General features: G+C 33.1%; 3 protein-coding genes and 1 non-coding gene across 5 annotated transcripts; 2 read left to right on the forward strand and 2 right to left on the reverse strand.

Moving 5' to 3' along the window:
* Position 1: 1 nt before the first annotated feature.
* On the reverse strand, positions 2-4,129 carry LOC8264023 (enoyl-[acyl-carrier-protein] reductase, mitochondrial). The gene is made up of 10 exons (XM_002530189.4): positions 3,800-4,129; positions 3,628-3,725; positions 3,319-3,450; positions 2,592-2,735; positions 2,418-2,520; positions 1,536-1,635; positions 1,284-1,360; positions 1,107-1,185; positions 454-572; positions 2-345 (listed from the first exon to the last, which is right to left on the reverse strand). Exons 1-10 carry the CDS (start codon positions 3,991-3,993, stop codon positions 252-254), a joined length of 1,140 nt encoding a protein of 379 aa, XP_002530235.1. The 5' UTR covers positions 3,994-4,129; the 3' UTR covers positions 2-251.
* A 1,783-nt stretch (positions 4,130-5,912) lies between these two features.
* Positions 5,913-8,587, forward strand: LOC8264022 (receptor-like protein kinase At5g59670). The gene is given in 4 exon segments (XM_048378321.1): positions 5,913-6,077; positions 6,160-6,712; positions 7,280-7,312; positions 7,314-8,587. Coding segments are annotated over 4 exon segments (1,218 nt in total). The 5' UTR covers positions 5,913-5,953; the 3' UTR covers positions 7,822-8,587.
* An 864-nt stretch (positions 8,588-9,451) lies between these two features.
* LOC8264020 (probable NOT transcription complex subunit VIP2) lies at positions 9,452-15,303 on the reverse strand. 2 transcript variants are annotated; one of them, XM_015726024.3, is made up of 15 exons: positions 15,153-15,303; positions 14,262-14,386; positions 13,423-13,531; positions 13,144-13,319; positions 12,977-13,025; positions 12,644-12,862; positions 11,702-11,914; positions 11,514-11,615; positions 11,345-11,433; positions 11,083-11,262; positions 10,387-10,812; positions 10,222-10,274; positions 10,085-10,126; positions 9,733-9,877; positions 9,452-9,614 (listed from the first exon to the last, which is right to left on the reverse strand). In XM_015726024.3, exons 2-15 carry the CDS (start codon positions 14,277-14,279, stop codon positions 9,555-9,557), a joined length of 1,881 nt encoding a protein of 626 aa, XP_015581510.1. In that variant the 5' UTR covers positions 14,280-14,386; positions 15,153-15,303; the 3' UTR covers positions 9,452-9,554. The 2 variants fall into 2 exon arrangements, with proteins under 2 accessions (XP_015581510.1, XP_002530232.1); XM_002530186.4 differs by having other exon boundaries at positions 12,644-13,025.
* On the forward strand, positions 13,423-13,503 carry LOC112536534. Its single transcript, XR_003080525.1, has one exon. It is a non-coding gene; the product is annotated as a small nucleolar RNA snoR35 (small nucleolar RNA).
* Positions 15,304-17,116: the final 1,813 nt, after the last annotated feature.

The raw sequence follows: 17,116 nt of genomic DNA on the forward strand, positions 1-17,116 counted from the left end.
CTTGGACAAGAGATTGCCAACGATTTATTATATCTTTACAACAAGCATTGATTCATAACACTGCGCAAGTTTTACACAATACAATTACAGAACCTGACTTCCTATCTCACTTGGTAACTCAGTTTGTCTGGAAAATCACTCAAGGATTTGCACTTAGCGATTACAGCATTTGTTACATGAAGTCCGAAGTAATAAAAAAAGCCACCACCGATAGATGTACCAGGTAGGATCCATGCACAGGTCCTTGAGATTTAGAATTTCAAAACTTGTTTAGGTTGGCTCCCTAGCTTTCCAAGTGCCTTGTCCAATGCCACATGGAAATCGTCAAAAGGAACCAGCTCCATCCTGCAAAGAGGGTAACTTCAACTTATAAATATAAAATGTTGAAGGTGCAAAGAGAAAACTCCATTAACCAAAACAGTGACATGTGGATTAGCATCAGGAGCAACTTACTCGTATTTCAACTTCCCTTCTTGTGCTAGGCACAGAAGATAATCTATCATATTTCTGCACTCTTTTGCCTTATCTGAAGTCATCCATTTTTGCAACCAGAACCCCCTCAAGGAAAGATCCTGAAAATATATACAGAGAGAGGTAACTGACATGAGCAGGAAACTATGAACAGATAGATTCACCTGTGAATTTGAAAGGAATTCCAATTCAAATTAGACATACAACATTTGTGACTATAGTCAATAAACAGTCTGCTTTGAGACAGAACTACTCATAATCAACATATCAACCCAATCCATACAGAACAATTGCAATGAAATTTCATTTATGGCTTGAGTTCATCTTGCATGCATAGCTAGAGAATTAGGTCATATGCACCATCCTCAGAAATTCTATTAGTTGGAAAATGGATACTGAATAGAGAGCTATATCATTTTTATTATGATAGCACCACCTTTTACAATTTCTATCGAGTTTATATTAATACCTACCAATGTTCAATCTCTAAGTTGTGTTTTCAACTCTTGACCACTTCCTCAGCTAGCACTTTTTGTTCACGTGTTTGCATGGAACATCAAGTATCTCAAGGGGATGATGCATGATTTTTATATAGAGTTGCCTTGTCATGAGAGGATAAAAGAATGCGTTGTTACCTTAAAAATGAAGGATGATGTCGATACTGTTACAGGTTTCTTAGACATTCCACCATAAGTTACCATTGTTCCTCCCTGCCTGAATAAAAGAGATCATCAGCATTCAAAAAGACATTATTACACTTTGAAGTTAAAGAAATGCTAAAGATCCTTGAGTATCTATAACTCATGCCGCACCTTAAGAATTTGAGAACCAAAGAAGCCGAATTACCACCAACACAGTTGAATCCCAAAGCAGGTTCTGGTAAATTAGTCTAGCAATGCAATAGATAAAAACTATTATTTCGAGTCCAATTGCTCAAAATCCAAGAATAAAATCACATCCTGAAATACAGATTTTAGGAACACTGAGAGCACATGAGAGTATATACATCTCCAACTTCAGCTACTATCAATTATCAAAAATAAGGAGTCCATAGCTGATGATACCAGGAGACCCTTAACATTCTTCACTGCCAATTGGCCTTCAGTAAACACTTCATCCGCACCTAGTTCCTTTAAAAATTCTTTTGCTTCATCTGACCCAGGCCTAAAACAAACATAACATGGTAAGGAAAGGTATGCTTGCAGCCATTGACTTTCTGAAAAGTAGAATTTAAGAATAAAATAAATAAAGGAACATGCATTGCTGCCAGCAAATCACATTCTTATAATAAATAACTTCTGAGATGATACGATATGAAAAAGAAAATAAGCCTTTCAGGTCACATTTGTTCTTTGTTCTTTTTATCTATTTCTTTCTTTTTGTCAATGGCCTATCAACACAGTTAGGATTGTAACAAGGCACAAGCAATTACAATTTTCCTTCAACAACGCAACTCTCCATAAGGGGAAAAAAAATGGAAAACCTCTATGAAGGTGCCAACTTACACAATCCTAAATTTAATGAAGATAACTTGAAAAAGCCAATAACTAAATTTAACTGAAGTTGCATTTTATACGAAAGCAAAATGTTAAAATAATGATTGAAAGAAAATCCTAACCCTTGAATAAGTCTAAACTTTAACTTCCTGAAACAACCGAGTACAATGACCTAGGGCCTTGAGAGCAACTTTCACCTTTACAACATCAAGGAACACTTAACTTGAATTGCACTAAATCAGTTACTCGATATGAGAACCAAAATTCGCTTTAGAGATCTAAGCTCCATTTTTAATGCTCATCCCCTTAAGCAGAGAGTTTAACTAAACCAAGAGATAAAAAGGGGAAAAAGTCAAATTATACATGCATCAGCAGAAGTTAGGACTGGCAGAAATTGGAAGTTAGATGCATCTTAACCGATATCATTTAAATTAAAATTTCAAATCGCACCTGTCCCTTAATATGTTAATGCTGTGGATGCCATGAAATTTTGCAATCTGGATGATGCACTGACCCACAATACTTGTAGCCCCATTTTGCACAACAGAATCTCCTGCTTGCAAACACTGTTATAAGAGAAAAGCATCAAAAGATAAAACAATTATGTATTATAGAAGGAAGTACCTGAATTTAGGGTCGTGAAGTCTTCAAGCATTCTTAAAGCAGTCAAAGGATTAACAGTGATTGTTGCAGCATATTTCATGGGCGAGTCTTTGTTGATTTTGTGCCAGACACTCTGATCTTGCACAATGTAAGTTTGCCATGTCCCTGGAGAACATGAACATTAACTATCATCTAATAAAATTGAGGAAAGGAAAAAATGTGAGGTTCAATCACACAGCATTCAACAAAAAAAAGAAAGTTGTCCTGTTATAAATCCAGTCTAGAAATGACACTAAGTAAGCAGAATATATCTTCTTTGCAAACTTTTTCTGCTTCAACATAAGAACTCTGGACCAACTTTTGTTGAGCAGCAAGATAGTTGCTATTCTCTACATAAACCCATAGCCATTTAAAGTTTCAGGCTTCTTCTGTTACTAACGCTATCAGTTTCAATTTCAGGAATGAGAATTTTCTTTGTATTGGCAAAAATGTGCTACAACTTTCTCCACTATATATTTGCAATTGAGTAATTAGAATGTGCCATTCAAAGTGTTACACCTCATGCTCAAGTATAAACAAGGAAAGTATTCAATTGGAACATGATAATGGGACTGAACTTTTCCTAGTTACTCTTAGTTACTCTTTGGGATGGAGTGGATGAAGGGAAGAACGGAAGAGCCATGCATGGCTATAAAAGAAAAATATTAACAATTATTACAACAGCCAAAGTACGGAAAAGGCCACGCACCAAAAGTGGGTGGAGATGGAATGACCCAATCACCAGGGGAAAAATCCTTAACTGCAGAGCCAACAGAATGCACCTCACCAACACCTTCATATCCTCCAACAGCAGGCACTGGAGGCCTCACAGGATACACTCCTATAACCCGATTAATTTCAAGTAAAAAGAACATAAGAATCACTTCCAACTCATTAAAAACCTTGAAAGCTAAGTACCAAAGATCCAAACTTTACACACCCAATTGAGTTTAAAGCAAAAGAGCATAAAATCACTTCAAATCGATTATTAACCATTAAAAATTGATCAAATATTTACCTTCAATTCGGTTAATATCAGAAGGATTAATAGGAGCAGCAAGCATTTTAACACACACATCCTTGTCTTTAACTTCCACTGGAGGCATCTCTACTACTCTACACCAGACACCCACAAAAGAAAACATATTATTGAAAACAAAGAAGGGTATCCATGTTTTTTGTCTCAGTACCTGGTAACAGACTCAGGAGCACCATGCTGGTCATAGACGATCGCCTTAGACGGCGGTGACATAAGGGCGGAGAATGCCCTGATGACTTGGGTTTGGACGCGTGGATTATGGGTCTGCCTTAGATTGAAGAGAAATGACGATGAAGGGCACTTTAGAGCTTTCATGGCTAGTGATCTCATTATCGTCTTTGCCATTTCTGTTTCCGATTACTAGTACTCTACTGCCTGTGTTCCAGTCAGGTCAGTTCTTTCTCTCTCTTTGATTCAGTAAACGGTGTCGTTTTCTTGCTTTTTCAGATGTATCACATACACCGTCTCGAAATTGAATTATTTTGCGCCAATGTCATTCCAAATATACCCTTAATATGTTACTTTTAAATTATAAATAATCGATTTTTTATTTTAATTTATTTTAGAAAATTTATGGATTTCGGTAATATTTTTATTTAATTTTTTAGTAATAAAATAAAGAATAAATGAAAAAATAATATTCCTCTTAAAAAGCTAAAAACACGAGATTGTTTGGTTCAAAAATTTTTATATTACGTATTTTATAATTATAATTTATTATATGTATGTCTTAATATTTAGTCTTCAAGCAAATGAAGAAAAAACGTAGCATTTTTTAGCAAATTAAGGAGCTGAATAGATGAAAGATGATGATGCTCTTTTAAAGAAGGTGGTTTGCCTATTAGGTACCCTCTGACCCCTTTTTTCATCAACACTGCAAAATCATTATAAAATGCTGAAAAGCGTCAGCTAATTAATACTGCCATGATACATTTTCCAAATATAAAAAAGTAACTAAATTTATATGAAAAGTTATTATAAATTTAAAATTTTACGTGTCAACGGTTATGACCTTTTATAAAATTAAAATCTGCCTCATTCACTTTATACTACGTAATTGAATTATTTACAGCTTGTGTCAAATATTTATTGGGCTAATGTGATAATAAATGTCAACTTATTCATAATTATGTCATTCTTAAGATTATTTAAATATTTTATTTTGCTTGATTTTTTTAGTGTAATTTAATTCTAAAAATTTATAAAATTATAAACTTAAGAATTTTGCAATATCGATAAGATTTATATCTCGAAAAACCCAAGCTCGTAAAAATATGTTATCAAGCTAATTCTATCTTACAAAAATACGACAATACCATAGATATTTTAATTTATAAACAAATTTTTAAAATTAAAAAATAATGAATATGAATATAAGGTGTAAATTTACTTTTTAATATTATCCATTTTTTTTTTATTTTAGAATTTTTATTTTTTATAAGAAAAGTTATTTGCTTAATTATTCATATACTACTTTAATTTTTTTATACCATTGAGGACAAGGGAAAAGCTAAAGGGGAGGGTAATGTTACATACTCAATTACTGTTAGAGGGCCTAGAATAATGGTTGAGGCTCAGTATGAAGCTGCTATCCCAAGAGTTTGCAAGGGAACAGTTGTGGTGAAGAAATGAAGCCTGCGGAGTGTGTTATTCCGTTACTCAACGGCCAAAAGTTGTCATTTGTCATTTACCATTTTCTATCTTTTAGTTATTTGTCCTTTAGTGAATTGCAGCTATTGTTTTCACTAACTTCTACAAGGAATCTGTTAGCATATTATTGTGGCAGTGAATGTGTATAATCATATTATTGAATGATATATCACAATTTTCTTCTTTCCTTCTCAATTTCCTCTTAATTCTTCTTCTTCCTATCTCTAAAATATACGTAAACCCCGGAATGAAAAATTGAGTGTTTGCTTGTCAGCAATAAGTGGTTTGAACATCCAAAATAATAGAAAAAACTTGTCTTTGTTTTTTTTCATTTGCCAGCAGCACTAGAGATTTATAACCAAACTCTGGGTACATTCTGATTTATTGAAAGAAATATGATATCTTAAGAGACTCACATATATATAAGTTCTACTAGTATATCCCTCCTTCATTTTGTACTAACAGAAATGATGTAAAAACATCCGGACATTCTGTCTTTTTCACTTAATCCCATGATTGATAAACACTCTAATGAATTCTCTTTGTCCCTTTAAAAAGATATTTAAAAGGGTGAAACTTTGAAGAACTGCTTGTTTTATAGTAACGAACTCTTTCTTATTTCAGCATCTACGAAGCAGGAAGTATATATGTCCAAATGTATCTTTTCACTCCTACTGCACTGAAACCAACCTTTCTCTACAAAATGAAAGAACTGACAGAAATTCTGGCTGTGGTATTGGGAATGATGATCATGTATAGCTTCCAGGCCTATTCCCAGGGTAAGATGTACTTCCTAATTTCTATTTTATGTTATCTATTTTCTTCTAATTCCCAATCTATTGGCCTAATTCTCTGTAACAGACCCCTTTAACGATTTGAGGATTGACTGTGGAGCATCAAAGAGTACTCCAGCAACAGATAATGATTCTGTGTTTTGGCTTCCTGATGATAGTTACATAAAAACTGGAAAAAACCATCTCCTCACTTGCAGCCAGAACTTTAGACCATTGAACATCCTAAGATATTTCCCTGATGGTAATAAGTCCTGCTACAACTTGCCATTTTATGTATCGGACAAAAAGTTCCTATTTCGAGCTGGGTTTTACTATGGTAACTATGATGCCCTTTTAACGCCTCCAATTTTCAATTTGGAGACAGATGGGAATTTATGGGCAGCAGTAACAACTTCTATGAGTGAAGATGAGCCAATTTATCATGAAATGGTTTACAAGATCAATGGAGATACTTCACAAGTGTGTTTGGTTCGTACTAGTGATGATGTTCCTTTTATTTCTTCACTTGAAGCCATATATTTTCTCATGGATAATCTTTATCATCTTTATGGGTTGATGGAGAACAAGACGGCTTTGCTGCTTCATAGCAGGATCAATTATGGTGCAAACGACAGCATTGGGTTAGTTTCACTGCTACCATATATAGCCTAGTTCTTTTAACAGGTTCACCTTTACGTTTGAAAAAAAATGGCAGAACTTGACATCCATCAGAGAATTTAAATTATATTTTTAGTAGTCACCAGGGAATTCAAGGGCATAATTTTTTGTATATATCTATAATTGTTGTGAAGAGAGTCGGAGGCCTTTTAAGACATTCGAGCTAGGTTGGCACCTCCATCGACCCAATATCTGTCCCTCCTAGCAACCTTTATTGAAAAGAAATTAAAGCTCAAAAGAGCAACAAACAAAAAAAAGCACTAGCAAAATCTATATAGTTCGGAATCTTCTGGTCATCGTAGGCTGTCCAAGGCAAACAAAAATCAGGTGGGGAAGACCACCCCATCAACATAGGCACGTTCACAGCCTTTTTACACTAAGCATCAGCCACTCTATTTCCTTCCCTATAGATGTGAGAAACAGTAAATTGCACTTGACTCAGAATAGTAAAGACAGTACAGGGGAAAATTTATTTGTTAAGTTTTGAACTTGCTGCCACATTTTCACAAGTATATATATATTATGTGCAGGCAACTTGCAAATCAGGATGAATGTTGCAACCGAAGGGTCTGACTATCTGAACTTAGTCTCCAACCCCATCTTTCGTGGATTTGCATATGATGAAAATGAACCACCATGGCCTCTTCTATCAACTGCGATACAAACTAAAAATGTCTCAGATTCCATCACTTTACCAGTAGACTTTTCTCCTCAAACCTCAGTAGTGGCCTACTTTATTTTCTATTTTAGGGACCCAATTTATAGATATCCTGAATTAACTGGTACATGTGAGATTTCCGTAAACAGCCAAAAATTAGGTGTCACAGATGTTCCAGCCCAAAACACAACTTCCTATGTGCTGTCATTTTATCCAGTTCAGATTAATGGTTCAGCTAATGTAACAATCTCTGCTGTAGAGGGCCCCAAATTAGCACCACTTCTTAATTGTACGGAAGTATTCTCTGTAATCAGTGTGACTAATACATCCAAGGCTGGATATTTGCCAAACTTATCTGTTTCACTATGTTTGATCATTCTTCATCTGTTGGCTATTATTGTTTTTGGTATTTGACTGTAATGAAGCATATTATTATGAGATTATATTCTGCCACACATTTTAATTAATTATTCTATTAATTATTTATGAGATTATATTCTGCCACACATTTTCCTTTCTTTCTTATTATCCTGTTAATTCGTTTGGTTTTTCTTTTTTTTCAGAAATCCTTCCAACAGAAGTTTGATGGATCAATTCCTGCTTTCCTTGGAAATCTGTCCAATTTGGAGCTGATGTAGGTGTTATCAATTACTTCTATCATTAGTGACCTTCGGGATAATGACTTTTCTGGAGATAGTCGCTGATATAAAAATTTTGACGTACTAGTAAGTTGACTTGTCATGTCAATAGTTTCATCCTAAATCAAATTCCTAGCTACGAAGAGTTTGCTACGTACAATTTCTTTGCTTTTTGTCATAACTTCAGCATAGATGGCAACAAGAACCTGCATCAAAGAAAAGAAAAGAAGTTGGCACTTAGTAGTCAGCCTGTTATATGCTCTGAGGACAGTCAACTGATAGGTAATCGCCATGCAAAGCACTTCCGAGGAACAGTAACTTTAGCCAAATAAGATGATTGAAGGAGACTTTCTTATCAGTTTCCTATTGCCGCGTATAGGAGAATGATAAATTAAGAAAATGACTTCCTAAATCATTCCATTCATATATTTGATGCAGAAGGAAACCGGGAACTAAAAACAAATTCCCACAAGCCTTATCCAAGCACATTACTTTGTCCATCTTAATCGCATGGATTGCATTTTGTTTTCGTTTCTAATGTTTTTTTGGGGGCAATGAACTATATGTGAGGCCAATGTTAAGTGAACTTTTGGCGGATTAGATAACATATAAGGAAACGTGAATTCAAAAACCATTGCATTATATTGGTTAGAGGATCTCGAACACTCTCTTTATTTATATCAAATTTTTTATAAAATCTTATCATAAAATGGCAATTCATTACACTTTTCATTTTTTAAATATAAAATAAAATATTAATTTAGTCTTTTATATATAAAAAATCAAACTTCACTTTCTACTGTATTATTAATTAATATTTATAACTTTTGCTTTTTGATAAAAAATAAAAAGAAAAGAAAGAATTTAAAACCTTTAATATTTAATTAAATAAAAGCAAAATAAAATGTAAAACATCTATTAAATTTAAATAAATATTCTATTATATTTAGATATTTTTTAAAATATTTTTTATTATAAAAATTATATTACATGGCATTTTCAAAACTGAAGTACTAATAATGGCACATTGCCAGAGCTGCTTCCTGTCAATATGTCCCACTCAAAATCCACGTTAATTGCGCATTCATTGTCAAAACAGTAAACAGTACAGCCTATTTACTGGAATGGACTGCAGCAGTCAAGTTAGTATTTCAAGTACTGTTCTCTTCGGAAATGAAACCTTGTAATCCTTGGTTAAAGTCGGCAAACCTCGTGCTGTGCTTTCCTGCCATTTGAAATGGATAGCAACAATTTACCGGCAACCAGCCGTCACTATCAGTTGCTAAATCTCGTAATTTCAAAGACCACGCTGACACTTGTACTGTATTTTATCAATCTCTATTTTACTAACAATTGATATATTGCTAGAAATGGCTGTGATCACTGAAACAAGATTGACAAGACAATTGCCAAAAATATAAAATTCAAGTAACATTAATGCTGCAAACTGATTACGTTCTAATGAATTGAGTACATAACTGAAACTTTACATTGTAATGGAAAAACATGTTAATGTTGAGGTAGAGCCGGTCTCTTTTCCAGCATCTCGTAATGAAGAACAAAATTATCCTGCACTCGAATCAAAGGTAGAACAAGAGATTAGAAAGCAATGAAAATTGTCAGACTCACAATTGACTTAAAATTGCAACCAAAAAAAAAATTGAATCAAGTATAAATAAGTTCAAACCTTTCTGATTATTTCGAATGTGTTTGGATCAAAGCAGTGGTAAGATCCTCTCTCATATGTATTTGTTTTAACAAGTGGCTCCACATTGGGTACTCTTATGAACCACAACCGGTGCTCTTTGTGATAAAACCAGCCTCTGTTATAACTGCCAACAAGAAGTTGCACATTAGTTAGACTGCCATACCTGATTTTAGGCGGTAGTCTCATACCTCAATGGATTTTAATAAAACATAGTTGCATGTTTGAGACAAACCCACACATAAAAAGGAAAGGCAGTATAATACAGGCAAGAGGCTGCATGGATATAAAACAACAATGAAAATGCAGCAATATAATTGAGATTAGGGCTTACAGTTCATTCGCAGCATATAATTGAGCTTCATCCTTTGGCATGCTGAAAATGCAGGAACAAAAGAGGGAAGACGTGAGCGTCAAAATATAGGGAGAACCAAAAAGAAAAGCAACATCAAGTTCAACAAGGAAATGCACCTGTAAAAAATATAAAATAATGTTTCCACCGTGAACTTTGAAAAGTAGCCTTGCTGCAGTCACCGAGATGAAGTAAGACCAAGAAGAGGGAGGCAACACTAAATGAACTCAAGGAAATTGAATAAAATTAAGAAGTGAGAGAGAGAGAGAGAGAGAGAGAGTTACATGTAGAGCAGGAGGTTGTTTAGCATAATAGCATTGTGGCACATTAAACTCAGGATCACCCTTAGCCGGTTCATCAGACCATGGGGAGCCAAACGTCTTATGAAGGTTTTCTGTTGAATTCAAATTTAATCCAAGAGTAGTTAAGTCAATTCCAAGAGCCAGGGAGGTCAGATCAGGGTCACTCATCCTTATAACACTTAACAACCCTAGTAACCCAAATGGGTCAGGAGCAGATTGTGCTGCCTGCATGGATTTCATGCCTTGATCCCTAAATGACTGATTAACTGCTGACATTTGTTGTAGCCGAAACTGGGACTGGTTCTGGTGCTGTTGATATTGCTGGATGAGCTGATCATATGATCCAATACCCGAAACTGTATTTGGCGAGTTTAGAGGTCTCAATCCAATCCCAGGAGGTCCATTCGTCTGAACAAAAGATGAAATAAATGGGTTTAAAGGAAATTTCACAAATTAATAAAAATTTGAAAAAGTAAAATGAAAATGGAAGAAGATGTCTATAACAATTCTACCCTGCAATAAAAAGGTGAAAAATTCCAGTCAAGTTCAAATTTTACACGTATTTCTGTTTTTTAAAGTACTAGTTAAAGCTCATCCACTCATTCCAAGCCAGAACCCATTATGGCCTTGGAAACAAAAAATACATTTACTGTAAACTATTGCAACAGACTTCCGCACCTGTGAGTGATAGGTTGAATGTGAAGATGGAAAAATGTCTGAACCATGAAGAAGATCTTGATTGTTCACAGGTGAGAAAGAGACACCACTACTACTGACAGCAGGCGCATGTTGTTGCTGCTGCTGTGGACGATATGATGAAAAATTACCCCCCAAGTTGAATCCAGCAGACCTGCCCATCTGCAGGAAGCAGCATTGAAGTATGAGAATCATATAACACGCGAGATTATGCCAGAAATCAAATTTAGAGGCCCCAGCTCACAGGGAAGTGCTGAGATTGCATCATTGACATGGTGTTGTCATGCAGTTGTTCTTTCTGGTGTAAATCCATCGAGTAATCAGCATTACCACCTGAAGCAAATCTAATGTCAAGGTCAACACAGCACAATAGAAATTTGAGTGGACAAGGAGTCAAAAGATTATTAAGGAACCTTTAAATCCTGGCAAAGCTGGAAAATCTTCATTTTGGATGCTAAATTCTTGGTTTTGTTGAACAATAGGGCTGACTCCAAGACCTTGTTTTCGCAAAGAACCTGAAAGTTTTGTGCTGTATACTTTAACCCCCAATTGCAGGACAGTTAAAATAACCAAAAGACAAAAACAAACTCAGGTTTATTACCCAATTGTCCTTGAGGTCCTCCAGCAGAATTAGGACGACTAGTCAACACTGGGAAATCATTGTTTATGTCATAAGGGGAACTATCATTGGAGTTCACATCATTCAACATTCCCATAGAGCTGAGGTTGTTCACTGCTTGGACATGACTTTGTGAAAGAGGACCACGACCACTAGGATAGGAACTTCCTAGCATGGAAATTACCTGTGGAGATCCTGAAGCCAGAAAGTTTCATTCACATGCAAATACAGCCAAAATTAAATAAGCACTCACAACTATTATCCACGAACAGAAAAGAGGGGAAAGAAAGAGAAAACAAGGAAACGAGAGATACAATGAAGCATGATCAGCAAATTGACTTTTAAGACAAAGACTCACTTAGAAACCAACAACCAGAAATAGAAAACCCATAAAAAAATGTTGTAAAATTAACCACACAAAAGAAGCAACTAAATCTAATGTAAACTAAAAAAAATAAAGCGGAAAAACAATAATACATGCTACTCCATCATCCTATGATGCCACTCAGAAACCTCTAACCAATGCTCCAGGATTACAGTGGATAAATCACATATATATTAGGCAATCTATCTAGCATTGTTTTTATTGATCTTGCAGAGTGCACATTAACAGGAATCTTCCAAACATATGAAGAAGACAGTTACCTAAATCTTTACAAAAGAAAGCAATGATAAAATTTTAGGCAGCAAATTACACCAGTTAGATGTTCTGGGAGTGTTTAGAAAAACAGTTATTAAAGCAAAAAGTAACCAGTAGCCCATTACTAAAAGCAAAAGTTCAATCTCTAACCAAAATGAACTTCAAAGCATTAAAACAACATACAAGCTTGCAGAATTGGTAGTAAATGTCCGTCTCCTAGTCAACCAACTAATTTTATAGTCATCATAAAGGATTTTAATTGACTTTGCCTCAAAGAAATATACCTTGTGGAAGGACACCACTCATTAATCGATTTTGTCCTGGCACACTTAAACTTCCAGATCCACTATTTGCAGTTAGATTTAGTCGAGATGCAAGACCAGGAACAGATAATCCTCCACCTGAGCTTATGCTCCTTCCTATGTTGCCACCACCAACCATGTTTCCCATAGAACTAGTTATCCGAGGACCTGTATTTCCCAAAATCTGGGATACGCCCACTCCTGGAACAGCATTCCGGTTACCAATTCCAGCAGAGGTAGGAAGAATCCCAGGAATAGAACCACCAACTCCATTTGTATTACTACTAAATCCAGGGTTACCTACAACACTTATACCTCCTCTGTTTGTGACTCCTGAATGTCCATGAGAGCTCCCATGAGATAACTGCAGAGTGCATAGCAATTAACAAAAAAGAAAAAGGCGATGTCACAAGAAGAACATTTGATTCCTTCAGTTGAGCAAATTAATCTACATTTACTAGTTTGTATACATGTTTCCAAACCTGAGAGAGAACAGGGATATTATTGGATGCAAATCGCCCACTAGAGAGACTCCCAGTAGGTTGTTGAATCCCGCCAGAAGGAACATTATTTAGTGTAGTGTTTCTTGATGTAAGTGTACCTGGCATGTTTGGAACATTAAAGCTCCCATGGATATTATGCAGCCCTTGAATAGTTCCTGCAAGAAAACCTTAAAATTACAAATGGAGTATCTATAAAAATATGTATGCACATAAGAAGATTGATAGAATACACAAGTGAGGCTCTGCACATCTACTCACCAGAATGATGGAAAACAGGAGATGCCGCACCAGACTGTCCAGAGAAAGATGTAGCAAAAGAACGCCCAGTATTGTCTGGAAGATTTGAAGCTGAACCATTTAGCGAAGACTGCAAGCAGAACGCACATTAAACCTTATAACAAACAGATAAAAAAAGAACCATAGGTAACTACTGACCCAAAACCCAATAATTGATTTAAAACTCTAAAAAAAATGATAACAGAAATGAAATAAACGACAAAGGATAGAAAGATAGCTAAACATCTATCAAATCTAACAGGATATGCAATAACCTATAATATTAAAGATCTTAAATGGTTAAACATTTAGATCTTCTAAACTAGATTACTTGAAAATCTGATGGATAAGCAAGGGCATATTTGGAAAAAAAAGATTTGAAATCGAAGACCTTTTAGATCTTTTAGCTCAGATTTTATAATTGAAGATTTATGATTGTAAAGGTAAAAGGAAAACTTTTGTTTAAACCGAATACTATGTAATGCATTTCAAATTACAAACGATTTGCAGTTTTAAATTAAATTCAAGAGAAAACCCTTCAACATCATGAATTTCATCCACACGCAACAAATCTATCCAATCAAAGACATTTTATATGTTGGGAAGTAAACATATACATACAACTAAACCTTTCATCTTAACTGACTACTTCTCTAAACACAACCTAAGAAATTAAAAATAAAAAATAAAACTGCGATGTTCTTTCAGAGTAAGTGGAATTAATAACTGCTTTAGAATCAAAACAAAGATCTGATGTTCCTACACTAAGTTGTATAGAATTGTGCAAATATAAAGCTAGTAGTATAGAAAAGAATGAATACATTAAGTAAACCCGACATTGCATAAATGTCAAAAGATCATGCAACAAATCATTCCTTGCTGAAAAGCAGCTGTCTCTTGTCTCAACGAAGAATGATCAGAGAGCTTTTGGCAATAAATACTTGACCTACAGCCACCAAAAAATACAGAGACTGTGAGAGAAACCCAAAAACACAAAGACACACAACTAAACTCAGATGCACAAACAAACATGCACCACAAGCACCCAAAAAAGAAAAAAAAGCTTGTGTACTAATAAATTAAAAAGATGGATAAACTCATTATTTTATTCTTCCAAAGATAAAATTCTATAAAAAATTATCATGATAATTTATGTGTAAATTAGAACAATTACCCATAATTAAGTAAAAATAATAATACCTAAAAGTTGCACAGTAAAATAATAAATAAGAAATGTAACTGAGCAGCAAGAGCTACTTGATAAACAAAAAATCTGGAGCAATGCAACTTACATGATTCTCCAAATAACTGATCCGTGCTCAACAAAAATAACTTAAAACTTGCAAAAAGAGCTTGCAAAATTCAAAATCTAAATTACTCAAGAAAAACTAAAAATCAATTGCATTAGTTTTTATACTTAAGCTATTTATTATTTAAGAAAAAAAAAAAAAAAAACAGCTACGGTAAAGCACCTCATTTTCTACTATATTAAATAAAATCCTCATATATTCACATTTCTAAACTAAAATCAATGCAACAAAAAAAGGCAATTCCTAAAGAGAAAAAAAATATTCCAAAAACCCTAATCAAAAAGAAATTTGGGCGGGATTTAAAATAAAAGAGTGAGCTATACAAAAAGCGAAGAGACTTGAGAAAGGACAAAAATGAAGTTGGACAGAATCGGAGATCAAACTCAGTGACACAAACGGTACCTTAAGAGATGTATAGATCGAACTGAAAGATCTTTTTTCTGAGTCAAAAGAAGCGAGTTTTTCTTGCAAAAATATAAAAAGCGAGTTCGGGTGTTTTTGCCCTAAAACTGAAACGATGCGAGTATGATTTTGGTTAACTTTACTTGATAAAATGGATGAGTTTTGTTTTTATGCGACCGTTACTACTTTAGTTTTTAGAAGTTGGGGTTTTCTGCCCCTCGATTGGACATCATTGTGTTTTGATTATAGTTACGCATTTGTTTCGTGGGGCCACTTTATATATTTTTCTTTATCAAATTTAACTTATCAACGAAAATATATCTTTTACATTATATAAGCCAGTTTCCATTAATTAGATATTATTTATGTTAAAATAATCATTATGTATATTAATTGTTTATATAAAATTAATATTAAAAATAATGTATAGATATATAAATTCCTAGTTCCGTTAGTATTTCTTAATTATTTCTTTCAATTTTAATTAAGAACTGCCTAAAAATTTAAATTGAATTAAAAAATGAATATACACCTTTAAAATCACTGTAAGAACTTTATTTTTAATTAATGTATTTATTGTTTGAAAAAATTAACTATTGGGCAATATAATGTGTTTTTTTGTTTGTTTTGGATGGTAGTTATTTGTTTTAATTTTTCTACAAAGCTAATTAATTTATATCTGTCTTTGTTAGATTCAGTTTTTTTTGAGATTGGTGATCGCGATTATAAATTTTTATTTTTATTAATTTTTATTTTAAGGTGTTATGCATAATCCGTTGAAAATTTTTATAAATGCATTAGGAGTTCATTTCAGCTTGGGATTCTTAAAAAAATTAAAAAATAAAAATGCTGCTCAAATCCAGAATTTAGGTCTCAAGAGAAATGGCAGCCACAACTTGCAAGAAAACAGAAACAGAAAATACACATATGATATAATATTATAAGAAAATATAAAATATTTTAAAAAGTAGGAAACAGAATACTAGAAAAATTATATATAAAAATTAAATATTTAAAAGTCATATGCCAATATTTTTAAATCAGAAACAATTATTTATAAAAAATTAATGCATCATTGTTTTTGGCATCATAAAAAATATAAATTAAATATAATTAATAAAATGGTCATGCTGGAATATAATACAATTTCTATCCATTAAATTACTAGTTGATATTTAATATATCTTTTTAAGAAATAATTATTTACTATAAATCAAGAGAAAAATAATATTATATATATATATATATAGAGAGAGAGAGAGAGACTTTAATGTGTAAAACAACTAAGTGTTAAGAATACTAATATAATAAAAGAATTATATAATAGAAGAAAATTAAGAATCGTTTATAAATAGAAAGCCAAAAGATAGAAAAACTTAAAAATCTTTCTTAAAGTAAAAATCATCTATACAAAAATATTAAATGGATTTTCTTCAAAAAGTTTTTTAAAATTTTTAAAAATAAATAAAAATAATAAAAAATATATTTTTAAATTTTTAAAATATGTATGAAGAGTTTTATTATCCAAAACGTATCTAACACTAAACCGCAACAGCGTGAATTAAGATTCAACATTTATACAGATTTTGATCATCCATTACGAAAGCTTTTATAGCAGTTATTTGCAAAATTTATTAAGGTAAATTGATAGATTTAAAGCCTCGGCTCTTTTATTAGCCGTAAATATGAAAGCCACTTTTTGTAGTTTTGAAACTAATATTAGATGCATTTTTCTTACTAGTTATCTCTTTTTAAAAAGTCTTTTTTCCTTTATCCCAAGAAAATTCAAGGTCTTTTTACTTATAAAATATTATATTAATTTTTTTAAAAAAATTTAAATAAAAAATAGAAAATAAAACTTTATATTTACTTTTATTATTTTTCTAACATGAAAATAAAAAATATATTTTCATTTTTTCAAACTTATAACTAAGTTTTAAAAAAATTTATAAAACAAGTTTAGC

The sequence above is a fragment of the Ricinus communis genome, chromosome 8 (genome assembly GCF_019578655.1).
Source record: "Ricinus communis isolate WT05 ecotype wild-type chromosome 8, ASM1957865v1, whole genome shotgun sequence".
NCBI lineage: Eukaryota > Viridiplantae > Streptophyta > Magnoliopsida > Malpighiales > Euphorbiaceae > Ricinus > Ricinus communis.